The 19,607-nt window shown below is 37.4% G+C and overlaps 1 protein-coding gene across 1 annotated transcript in view; it reads right to left on the bottom strand.

Moving 5' to 3' along the window:
• Nucleotides 1–19,607, bottom strand: part of LOC123525229 (voltage-dependent calcium channel subunit alpha-2/delta-3-like) — a 93,685-nt gene that overhangs the window by 50,592 nt on the left and 23,486 nt on the right. The window contains exons 7-8 of the mRNA XM_045304099.2: nucleotides 17,366–17,494; nucleotides 6,872–7,000 (exon numbers count right to left, since the gene is read on the bottom strand). Coding sequence (XP_045160034.1) covers nucleotides 6,872–7,000; nucleotides 17,366–17,494 — 258 coding nt within the window. The remainder of the gene's footprint in view (nucleotides 1–6,871; nucleotides 7,001–17,365; nucleotides 17,495–19,607) is intronic.

Genomic DNA, 19,607 nt, shown 5'->3' with positions numbered 1-19,607 from the left:
ACATTCTGGGTAAAGTGGTTCTCAAGTTATTGATTGGAAATTGTTTTCAATGTTCAGGCTCCTGTGGCCTAGACCTTTAACAGAGTGACCCCAAAATCGATAGGGGTCATCTACTCTGCATGTTCAATCATCCTATGAAGTTTCAACATTCTGGGTCAAGAGGTTCTCAAGTTATTGATCGGAAATGGTTATCAATGTTCAGGCCCCTGCAGTGTTCATTCCAGGCCGCGCCATGGGGCCATAGGCGCGTATTTTACCGTATTGGCGCATAAACGTTTGCCCTATAGCGCCCATCGGGCGCACACTTTTTCAGAAAGCAGTCCGTTTACAATGAGCCAACTTCCAGAAGTTGTGAATCGAATACGTCTCTTCCGATGAGGTAATGCGCATTTTCATTGGTCGATGTTAAAATAGTAGCCAGTCTCCGGTCGCCTAACAACATACAGTTTTCAATGTTGCTATGCAATGGCAGACAAAAAAAAACAGTCGCGAATCGGAGAAAAAAGAAATCCAATTTTACGTTTTTCTCTAAACGTCGAAAAAAGCAGACGACGGAGAACAAATTTCCAAAGAAAGATGACATGTTCGAGACCGCTAGACCGCTCAATAGCGTAACCGCTTAGCCAAAATCAGGCGACAAACATTCATTCCGTAGTAAATCCTCATTCATGGATGTCGGACTTTCCATGGTTAAGTTTCGGTAACGGTCAAAATATTATGAATTGTTTCGTTTTTGTCGTGTTGAGCGACCTGTGAAGTGTCCACTTTTCTCTTTGTAATTATGTTTTACAAACCGCGAAAATAATACCTTGAAATCCATGTAAGAAAATTGTTAGAAATACAGCCTTTCCTTTCATGTAAATCAGTTTTTCTTTCATGGCCCCTATTTTTTTCAAATGTCCCCAATTTTTTGCCATCATGGGGCCCTTTGACCCCACTTAAAAAAATCCTGGAATGAACACTGCCCCTGTGACCTTGACCTTTAATGGAGTGACCCCAAAAACAAATAGGGGTCATTTACTCTGCAGGAACAATCATCCTATGAAGTTTCTCAAGTTATTGATCAGAAACGGTTTTCGATGTTCAGGCCCCTGTGACCTTGACCTTTAACAGAGTGACCCCAAAATCGATAGGGGTCATCTACTCTGCATGACCAATCATCCTATTAAGTTTCAACATTTTGGGTCAAGTGGTTCTCAAGTTACTGACCGGAAATGGTTTTCAATGTTCAGGCCCCTGTGACCTTGCCCTTCAACAGAGTGACCTCAAAATCAATAGGGGTCATCAACTGTGCATGATCAATCATCCTATGAAGTTTCAACATTCTGGGTCAAGTCGTTCTCAAGTTATTGATCGGAAATGGTTTTCCATATTCAGGCCCCTGTGACCTTGACCCTCAACGGAGTGACCCCAAAATCAATAGGGGTCATCTACTGTGCATGATCAATCATCCTATGAAGTTTCAACATTCTGGGTCAAGTCGTTCTCGAGTTATTGATCGGAAATGGCTTTCCATGTTCAGGCCCCTGTGACCTTGACCTTTGACGGAGTGACCCCAAAATCAATAGGGTCATCTACTGTGCATGACCAATCATCCTATGAAGTTTCAACATTCTGGGTCAAGTCGTTCTCGAGTTATTGATCGGAAATGGTTTTCCATATTCAGGCCCCTGTGACCTTGACCTTTGACGGAGTGACCCCAAAAACAATTGGGGTCGTCTCCTCCATAAGCCCTACCAACCTATGAAGTTTGAAGGTTCTAGGTCAAATGGTTCTCCAGTTATTGCTCGGAAATGAAGTGTGACGTACGGACGGACAGGGCAAGAACAATATGTCTCCCCCAGAGGGTGGGGAGACATAAATATACATTGTCCATATACAAGAGGGCCCTGTATCTCTCACCTGTCCTATTTCTTGCCTTTTAAGACTTGATCAAGCTTTCAGAAAGGCAACTATTCATAAAGGTAGGGTAGAAATTGTGGTCACTGAACTGTTAACAAGGTTCATTTGACATAGTCACCTGGGGTTTTACCTCAGACTGTCTACTTTCAAACTTGATGTAGATTGCACAACAACAAGTATTATGAAAAAGTTTCATAAGATCAGATAAAAAAATGTGGCCTATAAAATATTAACAAGTTTTTGTATGATTTAACCTAGTGACCTACTTTTGGAGTTTCCAACTAAAGACAAACATTCTCATAAGGTTTCATGAAGATTAGGTTGAAATTGTGGCCTCTGGAGTATTAACAAGGCTTTTCTATGATTTAACCTAGTGACCTAGTTTTTGTCCCAATATGACAGTTTCAAACCTGACCTAGACTTCAAAAAGTTAAACAATCTGACCAGGTTTCATATAGTTCAGGAAGAATATAATTATGGCCTTTAAAGAGCTGGTAAGGTTTTTCTATAATTTGACCTAGTTATGATCCCAGGTGACCCAATTGCAAACCTGGCCTAGATTTCATACAGACACACACTTTGACCAGGTTTTTATATAGCTCAGATAGACACTATGGCCAATAAAGAATTCTTAAAGCTCCAAATCTTATATACTATCCTAAAGGCAAACTTTTGAGCAGGTTTCATATAGATCTGGGACAGAGGACAAAGTATGGCTCCTAGAGTGATAACTATGTTTTTCTATGAATTGACCATGTGACCTTACTTTTGACCTCAGATGACCCAGTTTGGAATTTGAGCTAGATTTCAGAAAGACAAACATTCCAATAACATTTTATGAAGATCATGGAGAAATTGGAGCCTCTAGAGTCTTAACAAGGTCATTCTGATGTTTGACAGAATGACCTAGTTTTTGATCCCAGATGTCCTAGCTTCATTCCTGGCCTCAAGTATTACATAAAACTTTTTGAGCAAATTTCATATACAAATCAGAACGAAAATATGGCCTCTACACTGTTAACATGGTATTTCTATGAGTTTACCTATAGTCTGTCCCACCTAATTTTGGACCTCCGATAATTAATTTATACTGTATACAAAATTGTCAAAAATGACATCGTTAATATCAGATGGTTAATATCTCTAGGCACCTTTTTCATTTTTTTTGAAAAAATGTAAAATGAAGTTAAAAATCAAGATTTTATGTTTTTCCCCATAGACTTGCATTGTAAAATGACGCGACGTCCATTTCAAGATGGCGGCGTCCATACAAATGTCATTTGGGGGTTTGCTCACAGTTAGCGACGTCAGATATTTTTATTGTTGAATAACATACATGGAATATTAAAACAAACTTTGTCCAAAACTTGTAGTATTTTCTTGTACGCAAGACCCTGAATTTTACTTCAAATTAAACAGTTATTCCCATTTCAGGTTTTCAGCTTTTTTTCTGAAAATGTGTTTGTACTTACCCGTTAGCGTTGACGTAAAATAAATACGTCTCAAGTCAAGTGCGTAACATTGTTTCAGCCATAGATATCATAATAGAGGTGAGGACAGCGGAGATGCACGCAACCCATTTAACTCATTTTCATTATGGTTACTGTTGTTTATAATCGTATCAAAGGTTTGGATGATAACCGTCTGTTAAAAGGTTGTTTTTAAATAGCATGAATACATGTTTGTGTACTGACTGGTGCTCACTATTTCAGTTTGTGACCGTTCGATCAAGGTAAAACATTATTCCTCAATGCAATTAATGATTTAAAATATACATATTTCAATTTGAGACAACCGCCTATATAAGGGACTACGTTAAACAAATTAATAATTGCCTTTATTCTTTATAATAACATAATACCAGTTTTTCAATTCCATCCTCGCGTCTTTATTTCTCATGCTCGGCCGTTCAGTGAAATCCAAAGTGGCATTAAAATATTTTTGTGCTATTGATAGGCATGGTAGACCTATAGACAAAATAAAAATATGAGCCGCGCCATGAGAAATCCCACATAGTGCATTTGTGACCAGCATCCGCGCTATCTGGTCAACTGCCTACTGCAATTAGAGAAACCGTTAGCGAACAGCATGGATCCTGACACGATTGCGCGGATGCTGGTCGCAAATGCACTATGTTGGTTTTCTCATGGCGCGGCTCATATGACCTTTTGAAGGGGTATTTTGTTCTTCAGCTAGATAAAAGAAGCATGTTCAAGCGCGTCAGTTACTTTCATTTTCGATGATATAAAACACCTGTTTTTTGTGTGTGGTTTTTCACCAAGAAGTATGTATACGAAACATTTACGTCTGTTACAAATGGAGCAGTACATAGCTATATCGAAAATTCAACCAAAACACATTGACACAAAACAACAACAACAAAAAAAAATAACACCAAAAAAACAGTTATTCCTTAAAAAATGATTTGTAGCAATTCAAACTTTATATAGATATTCAGTCATGACGGTATCAATTGCCACAACTTGTAACTAATGCAACATTATAAATCTACACGGAATATCACTGCGGTCATGTATAAGCCGTGATATAGTCACATGCCAAATGAATTTTATTTTAGTTAAGTTGTTATCAATATATAAATTTGTGAAGTTGTGTACTATACCATTATTCGACAATTTACATGCTAATAATTCTCTGTTACAATTACTAATACGCCTATCCAGTAATTCAATGGCCAGATTCATTTTGTTGACTTTTTCATAGGAATCTACATTATCTAGGATGTTTTTTAATTTGAATACATTATGAGCCTGTTCGCACACATACCCCCTTAACATATTTATTTCTGTTTTCTTTTGGGGGTATGAAATGGTGTACTCTGGTGCATTTATTAGTGGGTGTACTCCCCTCATTTTAGTTTGATATAGGGCTACAGGTAAGAAATGGTGACCTCTGATACGTCTCTGGATCTAAAGAAATAATTATTCCTTTGCCAAAATAATAGTAGTAGGGTCACTAGGCTGTTTGATGAGTATAGGTCACTTCTTAGCCAACGGGGGGGGGGGGGGGGGGGGGGGGGGGAGACAGAGAGGGTCACGGGATCCGGGCCTGCGCACCTTCTGTAACCAGTAACGTCAAGGTTGTTTGTTTTTGTCGGTGATAGAAAAATCCCTTTTTACACGTTTTCTTTTAAAGTAGCTGTATCGATATGTTATAAAAGAAACAAATTAACTATTTTTCTAAGATTTAGATCTAGGTCTGGGCTCAAACTTAAAGCAAACTGAATCATTCCCGCCTTTGATTTAAATTTTATCCACGTAGTCACACTGGCACAGTCGACAGCTAATTTGCTTTATCCTCTTGAAATTCGGGACTCAGTTAGCTTTAATATTTACTTAATTAATTATTGTTGGGGTAGCTATGCGTAAGAGAGCCGACATGTGCGGCCTATGCACTTGATCCCTTGAGATATTTAGTGACGTCATATATTGTATGACATAATTGGAATTTAGCGTTTGAAAAGTTATTGTGTTATGGCGAGCTTGTTAAATGTGTAGGTTATATTCTAAGGAGGCTGAAGCAGCTGACGTCTTTGTATCGTACAGGTTCTTCCTGGATTATGCATTTGGAAAATACTGTGATTAAAGATATTGTTTCAAATGCATAGTTCAGATATTTGCCTGAAATTCTTCGAAAGACTGCCGCAGATTGACTGGATCAATTTTCGGATGATGGATTTTCAGTGTAAAACTTCTGACTGAAAATTGTGCATTGAACTGGACATCGTTTGGAAGGATTTAAGGATAAATGGAATAATGATTAAAGGAATTTATAACTGAATACATTACTTAATGGCCGGATTCTTCCGTGCAAAGTAAGTTCTTTTTCTATTTTTCATTTTTACATTTTTTCAAAATTTCGTTTGTATACTAGATCTAAAACTAAATTGTAAATTCTATGTCAAACCCAATCTGTTTCTTACGGGAGGAAAAATAGCTAAGTGTAAAAAATAAGTGTGAAACGTCCCCACGGAATAACACGTGAAATTTCCCGAAAATCTCCAAAATAGAGAATATTTGGCAATGGCGACCAGAAATAAACAACAGCGAATTCCCATAGGGAAACTGAAATTTAGTCGCACGGGAAAACCAGACGATTGTTTCAAAAATCCTTGAAAGTCTCAAGGGTGACTTTTTTTTTATTCACAAAAATATGTTTTATGTTCTTTGATCCCGTTTCATTTCTTCATATCAGCCCAAAGTTGAGGTCCAAAATTAGGTGGGACAGACTATAGTATTTTACCTCAGATGACCAAGCTTTGAATTTGCGCGACACTTTATTAAGACAAGCATTATGACCAAGTTATTAAGATAGTTCCATGATGGATGACAGGCACAGGGGTATCATAATATCTACTCTTGAGCACTTTGAACCCAGTTGAGCTAAGGAATAAACATGAGCTGTACATAAGACGACCAATGCTCAACTATTTGAATCATTGTCCCAAAAGCAAGAATATTACCCTAAATGTTGAAATATCTATAGAGTTTCAATCCAGTATCAGCATTAGTTTTGGAGATAGTAAATTGCATGCAAAACTTAAACTAGGATCAACAGTCCAAAAGGGGGCATAACTTGGACAAAATACAAGTCAGAGTTATGGGACTTGACCCAGTGAGGTTGGTAATTGACCTAGAAAAAGAAAAAATAAGTTTCAAAGCTATATGCCATTAAATGATGGCTATATGTACTTGCATGCAAAACTTTAACTAAGGTGTGAAGCCGACACCAATGCCAGGGTGAGTAGAATAGCTCAGCTAAGATTAAAAAATATCTAGACAAGTAAGGCCTTACAGAATTATTACTCATTAGTTATAAAAAACATAAGTCAATACCAGATAAAATTAATATCTACAAACATGGAACAAAGTTATCTTACATATAAAAGCAGATGATTCGTATTTTCATGGAAAATTTAATTTTTAGCTGAGAATAGAAAGTCACTTACTCCAGTTCACTGGTTCCCCCTGGTCTAAGATTTTCCACATTTTTGATAAGGTCTTTTCTATGTGCAATAGTGGCTGGTACCATGCGTTCTGCTTGACAACTCAATACTGTAGTCTCATAAAAATGCCACCTGAAATGCATCTTATTTTTTAACGAAGTTGTCGTCTTCAAGACACCTGTACACAATTTTCTGGCTGGAATATGATACTAACTTTAGATTGTCAAAACAGTATTTTGACAAACGGACATTTAAAGTACTAGCTTCCTGATAAACATTTTATACTGCCCCTGTAAAGCACTAATCAATTGCAAAAAGATTGAGAACAAGGCAACATTATCAGTAGAAAAACAAACTAGAAATGTGTCCATGGGACACAGATGCCCCCACTACATGACAAAGAACACAAATTTTTTCCTAGGTCAGGGCCATAACTCCTACAATACTGAATGAATCCGGACGCGAAACCCCAGGTGCATACCCTTACAGAAGAAAAACGCCTGCTGCATACTCTTGCTGTGTACATACAGCATATATGATGCGTTCATGATGTGTACTGAAATCAAGGGCTTTAAATAGTACGCAGGATATACACCGCACATACACCGATAGTACGTTTGTAGTACACTTTTGACATGTGCACTACTTGCTGCGTACATGCTGTGGACTACATAGTACACAGGATGTACGCTGGAGGAATTTAGTATGCGGGAAATAGTACGCAGCATGTACGCGGCACATACACTTTTCACATGCAAATGATCCTGCGGTGTACTATACCTGCGGCGTACATGCTGTGTACTCCTGCTGCGTACATGCTGTGTACTCTTGTGGCGAAACTGCTGTGATAATGTAAATTCGTTACCCCACCAACTTTCATATGCAAATGCTGATCATTTGGACAGAAAAAAAAAACAGAAAAAAGATAAGTGACATGCCTCAATAAGTATTTACCCTCACCAAAATAATGTAGATTGATGTTATCAAATAAATTAGTATGCTTTTCTTCATCCACTTTTCAATGAAATAAATCAGTTTTTGTAGCATGTAATTTGGTAAACATTTGAAGAAAATGGCGTAACTGCATCAAGGGGAAACAACTTTAATGCAACTAAATATAAGTGTTATGATTTATTATAGACGATGTATGCGTAGTATGTATTTATTTTTATTAAAATCCATCTGAGAACAATCTAAGGACTGGAATTATATAAGCATTTATACACTTTTACGTCCGTAAAAAGTAGCGCACCAAAAAATTTTGGATTGATTTTTTCCAATGGGGCGAGCGCAATTAGCCAAAAACGTTCTGAAAATATACGAGCGGCAAATCCGATGAACAACTTTTTAATTTGGTGAGGCCATAATGAGTTAACATAATGAGCATTAAAGCCTTTACAAGAGATCACAGAGTGATCTGGCGCCCACCAATGTGCCATTTTTGAGTGTTCCAAATTTCAAGACTTATTGACTAGCTCAAGGTCAAATTTCATTTCCGTACACAACACTGTGCATGTGGTCCAAATTCGAAAGCCGTAGCTTGAGAAATGTGAAAGTAGGTCACTAGATCAATTTCAAGGACAAAGTTCTTTGTACACAAAACTATGCATGTGCATCAAGTTTGAAGGCTGTAGTTTGAGAAATTTGAAAGTAGGTCACTAGGTCAATCTTAAGGTCAAAGTTTATTTCGGTACACAAAACTATGCATGTGGTCCAAATTTGAAGGCTGTAGCTTGAGAAATGTGAAAGTAGGTCACTAGGTCAAAATCAAGGTCAAATTACACTTCAGAACACAAATCTATGCATGTGGTCCAAATTTGAAGCCTGTACCTTCAAAAATGTGAAAGTAGGTCAATGTCAAGGTCAAAGCTTTTTCGGTAAACAATCCTATGCATGTGGTCTAAATCTGAAGCCTGTAGTACAGAAATGTGAAAGTAGGTCACTAGGTCAATCTTAAGGTCAAAGTTCATTTCGGTAAACAAAACTATGCAAGTGGTCCAAATTTGAAGGCTGTAGCTCGAGAAATGTGAAAGTAGGTCACTAGGTCAAAATCGAGGTCAAATTTTATTTCGGAACACAGAACTATACATGTGGTCCAAATTTGAAGCCTGTACCTTCAAAAATGTGAAAGTAGGTCACTAGGTCAATGTACAGGTCAAAGTTTGTTTCGGTACATAAAACTATGCATGTGGTCCAAATTTGAAGGCTGTAGCTTGAGAAATGTGAAAGTAGGTCACTAGGTCAAATTCAAGGTCAAATTTCATTTCGGAACATGAAACTATGCATGTGGTCCAAATATGAAGCCTGTACCTTCAAAAATGTGAAAGTAGGTCACTAGGTCAATGTCAAGATCAAAGTTCTTTTCAGTGCACAAAACTGTGCATGTGGTTCAAATTTGAAGGCTGTAGCTACAGAAATGTGAAAGTAGGTCACTAGGTCAAAATCAAGGTCAACTCATGTCAAGGTTCATCTTGCCACTCAAACCCATACATGTGGTCCGAATTTGAATGTTGTAGGTTATTGACAAAAAGATTTTAAAAGCTTTTCCCTATATAAGTCTGTATGAACCATGTGACCCCCAGGGCGGGGCCATATTTGACCCTAGGGACAAACTTGGTAGAGAACCACTAGATGATGCTACATTACAAATGCCAAAGCCCTAGGCTTTGTGGTTTGGACAAAATTTTCAAAGATTTTCCCTATATAGGTCTATGTAAACCATGTGACCCCCGGGGCGGGGCCATATTTGACCCTAGGGGGATAATTTGAACAATCTTAGTAGAAGACCACTAGATGATGTCACATACAAAATATCAAAGCCCTGTGGTTTTGAACAAGAGGTTTTTCAAAGTTTTTCCCTATATAAGTCTATATAAACCATGTGACCCCCAGGGCGGGGCCATATTAAACCCCAGGGAAATAATTTGAATCATCTTGGTAGAGGACCACTAGATGATGCATCATACCAAATATCAAAGCCCTAGGCTCTGTGGTTTTGGACAAGAAGATTTTCAAAGTTTTTCCCTATATAAATCTATGTAAATTATAGAAATAAACAAAGGGCCATAACTCACTAAAAAATTGTTGAACCAGTCTGATTTTCAGGGGGACACAACTAAGGTACCAATACATCATTCTGACAAAAGTTTGGTCAAAATCCCCCTGGTAGTTTCTGAGGAAATGCGATAACGAGAAATTGTTAACGGAAGGACTGACGGACGGACGGACGGAAGGACGACGGACCACGGACGCAGAGTGATTTGAAAGGCCCACCATCTGATGATGGTGGGCTAATAAAACATGATAGAATGGTGTTTTGCTTAAGAGTATTCAAATAACAGTGAGAGCTATTAATTCTTCTCATTCCGGCGCTGTTGAGGCATTATCTTGGTAATTATTTCATGTATTACAAAATGTAATACAACGAAGTTCAAATAAGGCTTTTCAATTATCCATGTTAGAAAGCTCCAGGTTTAATTCAAAATGAATAAGAATATATTTTTACACTGCATGCAAGGTGCAGCTCAGAAATCACTAAGATGTAAGCTTAATTCACAAATGAACATTTCAAATAGTTTGGCAAATTTTCATTGTTCAGAATACCGGTAATCTGAACTATTCTATGCTATTAAGATAAAAGTTACTCGGAAATCAAGTTCTTGCTTCCAAAAAAAAAAAAAAATGTACAAATCCTTCCTGCATGAAGTGTACTTCAGACTTTTACCTAAAAAAATTCAAAGTATAAACACCAAAAGAAAATGAACAAGTCCCTCCCGCGTATATGAAGTTTACTTCAGACTTTAACTTATAAAAAAAAAACTAAGTATAAATGCCAAAAGAAATTGTACAAGTCTTTCCCGCGTATATGAAGTGTACTGCACAAATTTCAAAGTATCTGCGGTGTACATGCAGTGTACTATTTTCTTGTACAAGTCCCTCCTGCGTACATGCAGTGTACTCCTTAAATTTTCAGAGTCTGTGCTGCGTACTTGAAGTGTACTAGTGACCTCCTGCGTACATGCTGTGTACTCGTCGAAATAGTACACGGCATGTACGTGGCATGCGGTGTATGTAAAATGTACTCCTCTGGCGTACTACTGTGTTTGCGGCATATACACAGCAAATACGCAGCATGTACCCCACAGAGGCTTGCTTCTGTAAGGGCAACCGCAAATGCTGACCAACATTCCTTTAAACTCTGGTGACTCTGGGTGAAATACTTTTGGAGCTATGCGCGACACAACATTAAAATGACCAATTTTTAACTAAGTCAGGGGCCATAACTCCTACACGACTGAATGAATCCGGATGCGAAACACCAGGTGCACAACTGCACATGCTGACCAACATTCCTGTAAACTTTGGTGACTCTAGGTCAAATACTTTTGGAGCTACGCGCGACACAACATTAAAATGATCAATTTTTAACTAAGTCAGGGGCCATAACTCCTACACGACTGAGTGAATCCGGACGCAAACCCCAGGTGCACAACTGCACATGCTGACCAACATTCCTGTAAACTTTGGTGACTCTAGATCAAATACTTTTGGAGCTACGCATGACACTACATTAAAATGACCAATTTTTAACTAAGTCAGGGGCCATAACAACTACATAACTGAATGAATCCGGATGCAAAACCTCAGTGCACAACTACACATGCTGACCAACATTCCTGTAAAGTTTTGTGACTCTAGGTCAAATACTTTTGGAGCTAGGTGCGACACAACATTAAAATGACCAATTTTTACAAAGTCAGGGGCCATAACTCCTACACGACTGAACGTATCCGGATGCAAAACCCCAGGTGCACAACTACACATGCTGACCAACATTCCTGTAAAGTTATGTGACTCTACGTCAAATACTTTTGGAGCTACGCGCGACATAACATTCTCAGAAGGACGAACGGACGGAGGACGGACGGACTTTCCTACATATGGATACTTATGTAGCTACTTTTTTGTTCTCTCTATTGTTCTTTTAGCCACATAAGAGAAAAATAGCCACATAAAGGCCTTACGGAATGAATGACATCAAAGAAAAAGTACAGTTACCTATTGTTCCTATAGCCACCTAAGTATGCAAATGTGAGCTCGGAAGGACGAACGGATGGACATGGGCAAATCTATATGCCTACCCCCCCCCACCCCCACCCCCAAAAGTGGGGGCATAAAAAGAAATCAAAGGCCTGGAGGGCCTGAGTCGGCTAATGATTGATGTACTGACAGTATAGTCTACCAGTTTCAGTTTGTTTTTAGTTTTTTCCCCAACTAAAGAGAGATTTTGTTACAATAAATGAAATGAACATTCGGTCGATGCCTAGTAAAACTTTGATTGACATTATACAAGTATTTAAACCCAATATATTTCTCTAAAATTGAAGAGTGGTTCGCAGAAATAAAAATGTTGAAAGTACTAACTACAATTTGACGGCTGACACTAAGATACTGCCCATGACTTTATATATTTTTCCAGTAAACATTTGCCTCCGGCATTGCCAAAAGAGGCAATTATCGGCTGGTATATATTCGCACATGATAAAATTTGAATATGACAATTTATAATATTAAGATTTTACAGCGCGGATTGCCACATACAATTTGTAACGGATGGATGAAAGAACTGATATTTTACAGATATTATAATGGGCCTGGCGATAGCCTTGTCATATGTTAGGTTTTGTTCAATCATATTATAAGTGATGACAATTTAAAGTATACTTACTTTTGCGTTTAGAGATACATGCATGTAAATGTTGCTGAGTGTCAATATATATTGTAACCGATATTAATAAATGCAGTTCTTTTTTAGTTAAAACTATCATTTGTTCTATTTCAGACTTGTTAACCCCTTAAAAAGCATGTCTGTTATCCCGAAGTCCATCCACTTTCAATTATCCATTTTGATTCATGTAGACAGACAGGCCCTGACTGGGCAGAAAAATGTTTGAGCCATTTTTACGTGGTCGGTAGCAGGGTGGGTGTGGGGAGGGGTGTTTCTTTCCGCTTTAAATTGCAGTCAGATCTTGAAATGGGCATTGCGGCAGGTGGTAAAAGGGCAAATGTATCAAACTGTAAAGTGGCAATATGGGGGAAGGGTGTGGGAGGATACCCCCTCCTGCAAGTAGGGTTTGGGGTATTACCACAAGAAATTTTATAATATGTAGACCCTTGATACAGCCTTTGGTGCGATTTTAACTGAAAATCTTCTGTTTCAATTTCTAAATATTACTTAGATTCTATCTAGTATTACAATATCCAAAGTATGACTGTCACTTCATCTTTTTACTTTCAGATCATGCCTCAGGACTAGAATATGAGTCTGATATAGATTATATGTAGGTGTAATAAAAATAAATTCTAGAATCATTTCTGTTACAATAATATCTTTCATGTATGTTACTTGAATGTTAAAATTTCATAACACGGATACGATTACACTTTTCTCCAGTTTCAACAATATATTTTACAAATTGTGATGATACGAAGACATTTAGCAGCAATTGGCAGTATCTGACATTGAAGTTTACGGTTAAATTACCTCTTATTTAAATCTTTTCATAAAAACGTTGTTTCGTTTCGTCAAAGCAGCCAAACATAGACGATCTACTTTCGATTTCAAAAACTACAAGAAAATACAATTTAATGTTTCGCCGATTTGTTTATTTCTCGAAAAATAAGAAATAAAATCATTTTTAATATCAGTAGTAACTAAACAAACCTGAGTAAGAGCTTCTTCTTCCGGTAATTTTTCCGTTTACTGACTGCAAAATTCAACCCACGCAAAGTCGTAGAAGCGTTGTTATAAACAGGTCACGCGTGTTCGCCGACAAGTGTCCAGAATGTAGTTAGGATTCATCCGCGAAGTCTCGCGGAAGAATTAACGTACTGTACATATCTTATTTGGGTCATTTAAAATGAAGCTGTCATAATTGAATTTCGTCGATGTGGTAAACTCTTTGATAAGAGACATTCAAATGCTTTCAGAGGTACCCACTCAACAAGAGGGCCATGATTGCCCTATATCGCTCACCTGTTATCATTGCACTTGAGGACAAGAAGGTCCTCAGAAAAAATATCTAAGTCCAAAGGACAGGAACAACAAAGGGAAGAAATTTAACCAAAAAAGAAAAATCTTACAAGGTATAGATATGTAAAAATACACCTAAAAATTGGAGGTACCATCCATGTTGCACCACAGACAACTGGTCTCGTGTTTTCCCTACGGCCAATAATAAAAAAGTTACTAAAAATAAGTTTTTTATAGTAACGTAAAAGGGAAGTAATAAAAAAAAAATATTGTAAGTGGACAAAAGAAGGATCTACCAAATAAATCTGTTGACATAAATGAAATTTCAGATCAGTATCTTCATTAGTTATGGAGATATAACAATTTTAATTTGAAATAAAGGGAGGTAATTTGACATAAAATCAGTCCATAGTTATCTACCCTGATTGTCTCAGTCCAACTAATAACAATAATGAAATTTCAACTAAGTCCTGTAAGTACTTACTGATATAAATCATAATTAAAATCCATTTTGATTACAATCAGGGGAGGTAATCAGATATAAAATAACTGGAAACCATGATTGGATCTGATTTATCATGGAATCCAAGATTTATTGTTGTTGAAGATATTTTGGAAGTTTGTATCAAATAAAACCATAAATAAAGTCTCTGTATGGCTGCAAAAGCCAAAATAGCCAATTTTGGACCTTTAAGGGGCCATAACTCTGGAACCCATGATGGAATCTGGCCAGTGGAAGAAAGGAACCAAGATCTTGTAGTGATACAAGTTGTGTGTAAGTTTGGTTAAAATCAAATCATAAATGAAGCTGCTATTGTGCAGACAAGGTCAAAATAGCTAATTTTGGCCCTTTCAGGGGCCATAACTCTGGAACCCATTAAGGGATCTGGCCGGTTCAAGAAAGGAACCGAAATCTTATGGTGACACAAGTTTTGTGCAAGTTTGATTAAATTCAAATCATAAATGAAGCTGCTATTGTGCAGACAAGGTCAAAATAGCAACTTTTGGCTCTATCAGGGGCCATAACTCTGGAACCCATAACGGGATCTGGCCAGTTCAAGAAAGGAACCGAGATCTTATGGTGATACAAGTTGTGTGCAAGTTTGGTAAAAATCAAATCATAAATAAAGCTGCTATTGTGCAGACAAGGTCAAAATAGCTAATTTTGGCCCCTTCAGGAGCCATAACTCTGGAACCCATAATGGGATCTGGCCAGTTCAAGAAAGGAACCGTGATCTTATGGTGATACAAGTTGTGTGCAAGTTTGGTTAAAATAAAATCATAAATGAAACCACTATTGTGCAGACAAGAAATTGTTAACGGACGCACGCACGGACGGACGACGGACAAAGGGTGATCACAAAAGCTCACCTTGTCACTATGTGACAGGTGAGCTAATAAAATACTAGCAGTATGTTCTGGAACTATATTTTGTCTTTCGCTGGATGTTACGCAAGCTTTGTAAGCCTGCGCAATTCATAAAATGCACAGCGCAATAAATTTGTTATTTGCGCAATGATTTTAAAGATTATTTTTTGAAACGGACAGGGTAACAAATGGATAATTTGGCTAATAAGTTAATATGCAGTTTTTATTTGAATTTGTGAACATCATATTTGCTATATTGTGACAAAAGGGCATAAAATTCGTCACCATAATCATATGCGCAAATGTATTACCAAATCCCCCAGAATCGTTATGCGTGTTTATGCTTAATGAGTTACCGCGGAAGAAAATACGTGGCTTTATTCGAGTACCCTTACAGAAGAAAAAGGCCTGCTGCGTACTCTTGCTGTGTACATACAGCATATATGATGCGTACATGATGTGTACTGAAATCAAGGGCTTTAAATAGTACGCAGGATATACACCGCACATACACCGACAGTACGTTTGTAGTACACTTTTGACATGCAAATGAGCTCTGCCGCGTACTACTTGCTGCGTACATGCTGTGGACTACATAGTACACAGGATGTACGCTGGAGGAATTTAGTATGCGGGAAATAGTACGCAGCATGTACGCGGCACATACACTTTTCACATGCAAATGAGCCTGCGGTGTACTACCCCTGCGGCGTACATGCTGTGTACTCCTGCGGCGTACATGCTGTGTACTCCTGTGGCGTACATGCTGTGTACTCCTGGCCCGAGTCCTGCAGCGTACATGCTGTGTACTCCTGCTGCATACATGCTGTGTACTCTTGTGGCGAAACTGCGGTGATAATGTAAATTCCTTACCCCTTAACAACTTTCCTATGCAAATGCTGATCATTTGGACAGAAAAAAACAGGAAAAAGATAAGTGACATGCATCAATAAGTATTTACCCTTACCAAAATAATGTAGATTGATGTTATCAAATAAATTAGTATGCTTTTCTTCATCCACTTTTCAATGAAAATAAATCAATTTTTGTAGCATGTGATTTGGTAAACATTTGAAGAAAATGGTGTAACTGCATCAAGGGGAAACAACTTTAATGCAACTAAACACCAAAAGAAAATGAACAAGTCCCTCCCGCGTATATGAAGTGTACTGCACAAATTTCAAAGTATCTGCGGTGTACATGCAGTGTACTATTTTCTTGTACAAGTCCCTCCTGCGTACATGCAGTGTACTCCTAAAATTTTCAGAGTCTGTGCTGCGTACTTGAAGTGTACTAGTGACCTCCTGCGTACATGCTGTGTACTCGTCGAAATAGTACGCGGCATGTACGCGGCATGCCGTGTATGTAAAATGTACTCCTCTGGCGTACTACTGTGTTCGCGGCATATACACAGCAAATACGCAGCATGTACGCCACAGAGGCTTGCTTCTGTAAGGGTATTGCACAATTACAAGTCATAAATATGACAGATTACATCGTATATTGGTCATAGCAAATAGGATTGACATAAATGAACTTCATTCGATCAATAAGTCTAATAAGATAATAACTCTTTGAAATTAGAGACAATCTAATGGAACTACATCACTTCGCTGTGTTGGGAGGCCATTTAAGAATGAGAAATCGGGCGATAGCAAGGACTCGTCAAACGCTTGACAGCGTTTAGCCGACTCAACAAACATTTCATATATTACACAGTGAAAATGTTGCCACACTTAATGCACTGGGACATTCTATGGTAGTTTTTTGTTACATGGTCACAGAAAAATATGAAATCTATGACCGAATTTTGCTTAAAAAGGTGAAATGTTATATCGTTGGACTTATTCATATTCATTATGTTAGGTAACATAAAACAGTATGAACTACACGTGGATATTCTAAAGCTATAAACTAAAGACATCAAAATTAATAAAGATAACTTCAAGAAGCAAGAACTTATACTACCACTAATGGCAGCCTTTAAAATGTTGTGTAATTCAGACTTCTTTCATAAGTTTATATTGTTAAAATGCTGCAACATAAGTAGAATCAGGCAGTGAGTAGGTGTTGAGAAGTTTTAATAATGCACTTACTTGCCAACTTCATCCCAGTAACTAGCACGCGCACAGATCACATTAACGTAGTCCTGTTTTGTTAATGTGTTAATCACTGTTTTTGCAACACCTTTGGCAATACTGAATTTTTCCCCTCTCATTGAATAGCTGTAAATATATACAGGACAGCATTTACTTTAGTGCTAATGTTTACATATTATTCCCACACATAATATTGTCTGTATCAACCTGGGGCTCATGAATGTTCCATATATTTCCGTAAAATTTAATAAATTTTCGGTGTCTGAACCTAAATAACAATATACATGTAACTATTGTAAAACTAATGATATACATTTTTTGATTAAGTCATCAAGTTACATGTGCAGACAAAGCCGTGCGGACAAAGCATTCAGCTACCAATCTCTGTGATATTTCTTATTTCATCTGTAAACTTAACAGACAGGAAAATTGTCACACTTAACCATGATTTATTGTTCATTTATTGAAAAAACAAAACCTTACTACTCAATATTCTTCTACTAATGTGTCAGTTAACCATTCAATTATATGTTGACTAAAATCTTCAGGACCGGACAAGTGTTCATTCATTCAACAGACAATTCGAGGAATTGGCGTCAGTTCACAAGAAAACTGATGTGTTTCATAAAATATTGTAAGAATGGGAGAACTACAAGTTTTTTCAACGTTTCGACAATTTATTTTGTCTTCATCAGGAAGTAAATAAATAGGAAATAAACAACGTCATGAATATATGATGTCATAAAGAGATAAAATATTGTACAAATAAAAGTATTAGATCTACATAACACCGAATTAACATAAGTAGAAGTTGGAGCGCTGACCACTATGCCACTGCCATTGGTTAATTATATTGATGTAGGTATTTTCAGGTAACAAATATCATGTAACATTACGAAAATGCACAAATATATTGTCGATTATTAATAAGTGCCAGGTTAATACTTACAGACAATAAAAATAATCAGTGGTATGAAAATTTTGTTTACTGTTTGGGATTGACTCCTTCCATTCCAAATCAACACTTCCCGACCAACACCACATAATTATTTTCATGAGTGAGTGGGCTGCTTGGTAGAACTAAATTCTAGTTTCAAAAGCCAGCCTGATATTCTGTTTTAGGCGAGAAATGAAAGACTGAAACGGGATAGTGCATTTCCCCGTTCATGACCATGGTTCTTATAGTATACCTAGGGGTAGGGTATAACATGTACGGTGGCATTTTCTTTCTGGTCTGGTGCCAGTGACTCAACCACATTGACCCAATACACAGGTAAAGCATTTTTTAACTCAGAAAACTAAGGACCACTAGAGGAGTTCTGGAGTTAAGACTCACCAGTGCCTTTTATATTTGTAAAACAAGTGCTAATAATTATTGTAAAACACAAATCGAGACATACTCCCATAATGGCCAGTCCAAGATGAATGGAGATCTTTGACCTATTGACCCTAAACACAATAGGGGTCATCTACTGACCTCAAATTACAAACATGATAATTACTTTAGTTTAACAAGCTACAAGAACGATATGTCCATCTTAGTTTTGTCAGTGTCTGAACTAAAACCAATGAAAAGTAAAACAGAATCTCATTCGAGTATGATAAACAATTTTATAGATCAGTTTATGTCCAAATATTTAAATATTTGTTCAAAGGTTGACTGAATATTTGATATTGTTGCCATCCCTACCTATGAACTTGGGAGGATTTTTTAGGAATTTTACAGCTGCTTAAGTCTATAATGGTCACATGCCCAAGCATTTTACAGCCATTGATAAGAAAGGCTTTTTAGTCTGAAGTATGCTGTGACCATGACTATTAACCTTCTGACCCCTTAAACATTAGGAATTATCTACTCTCCACTGGTAATCATCCTATGAAGTCTGCTCCAGTTATTGATCAGTAACTGTTTTCAGTCTCATAAATACCATTACATAGCTTTGATCTCCTGACCCCAAAAACAGTATAGACTACTGGCCTTTTAAAATCATGCTGACAGGCAATCATACTAAGAAGTTTGACAGTCCTGGGCCAAAGTATTCTTCAGTAGTTGATTGGAAACTGTTTCCAGTTTTGAGGTCACTGTGAAACTGACCATTGCCATACTGCTTTAGCATAGTGGGTCAAAGTGTTCTCAAGTTACTGATTAGAAACCCTGTTCATTTTCAAGATCACTGTGACCTTGATCTTTGACCTACTGACCCCCAAAACAAAGGATTTGTTTAATGACCAAAGAAAT

Source organism: Mercenaria mercenaria, chromosome 3 (genome assembly GCF_021730395.1).
Source record: "Mercenaria mercenaria strain notata chromosome 3, MADL_Memer_1, whole genome shotgun sequence".
Taxonomy (NCBI): domain Eukaryota; kingdom Metazoa; phylum Mollusca; class Bivalvia; order Venerida; family Veneridae; genus Mercenaria; species Mercenaria mercenaria.
Note: the sequence above shows the minus strand (reverse complement) of the source record. Positions and strands in the feature narration are given on the sequence as shown.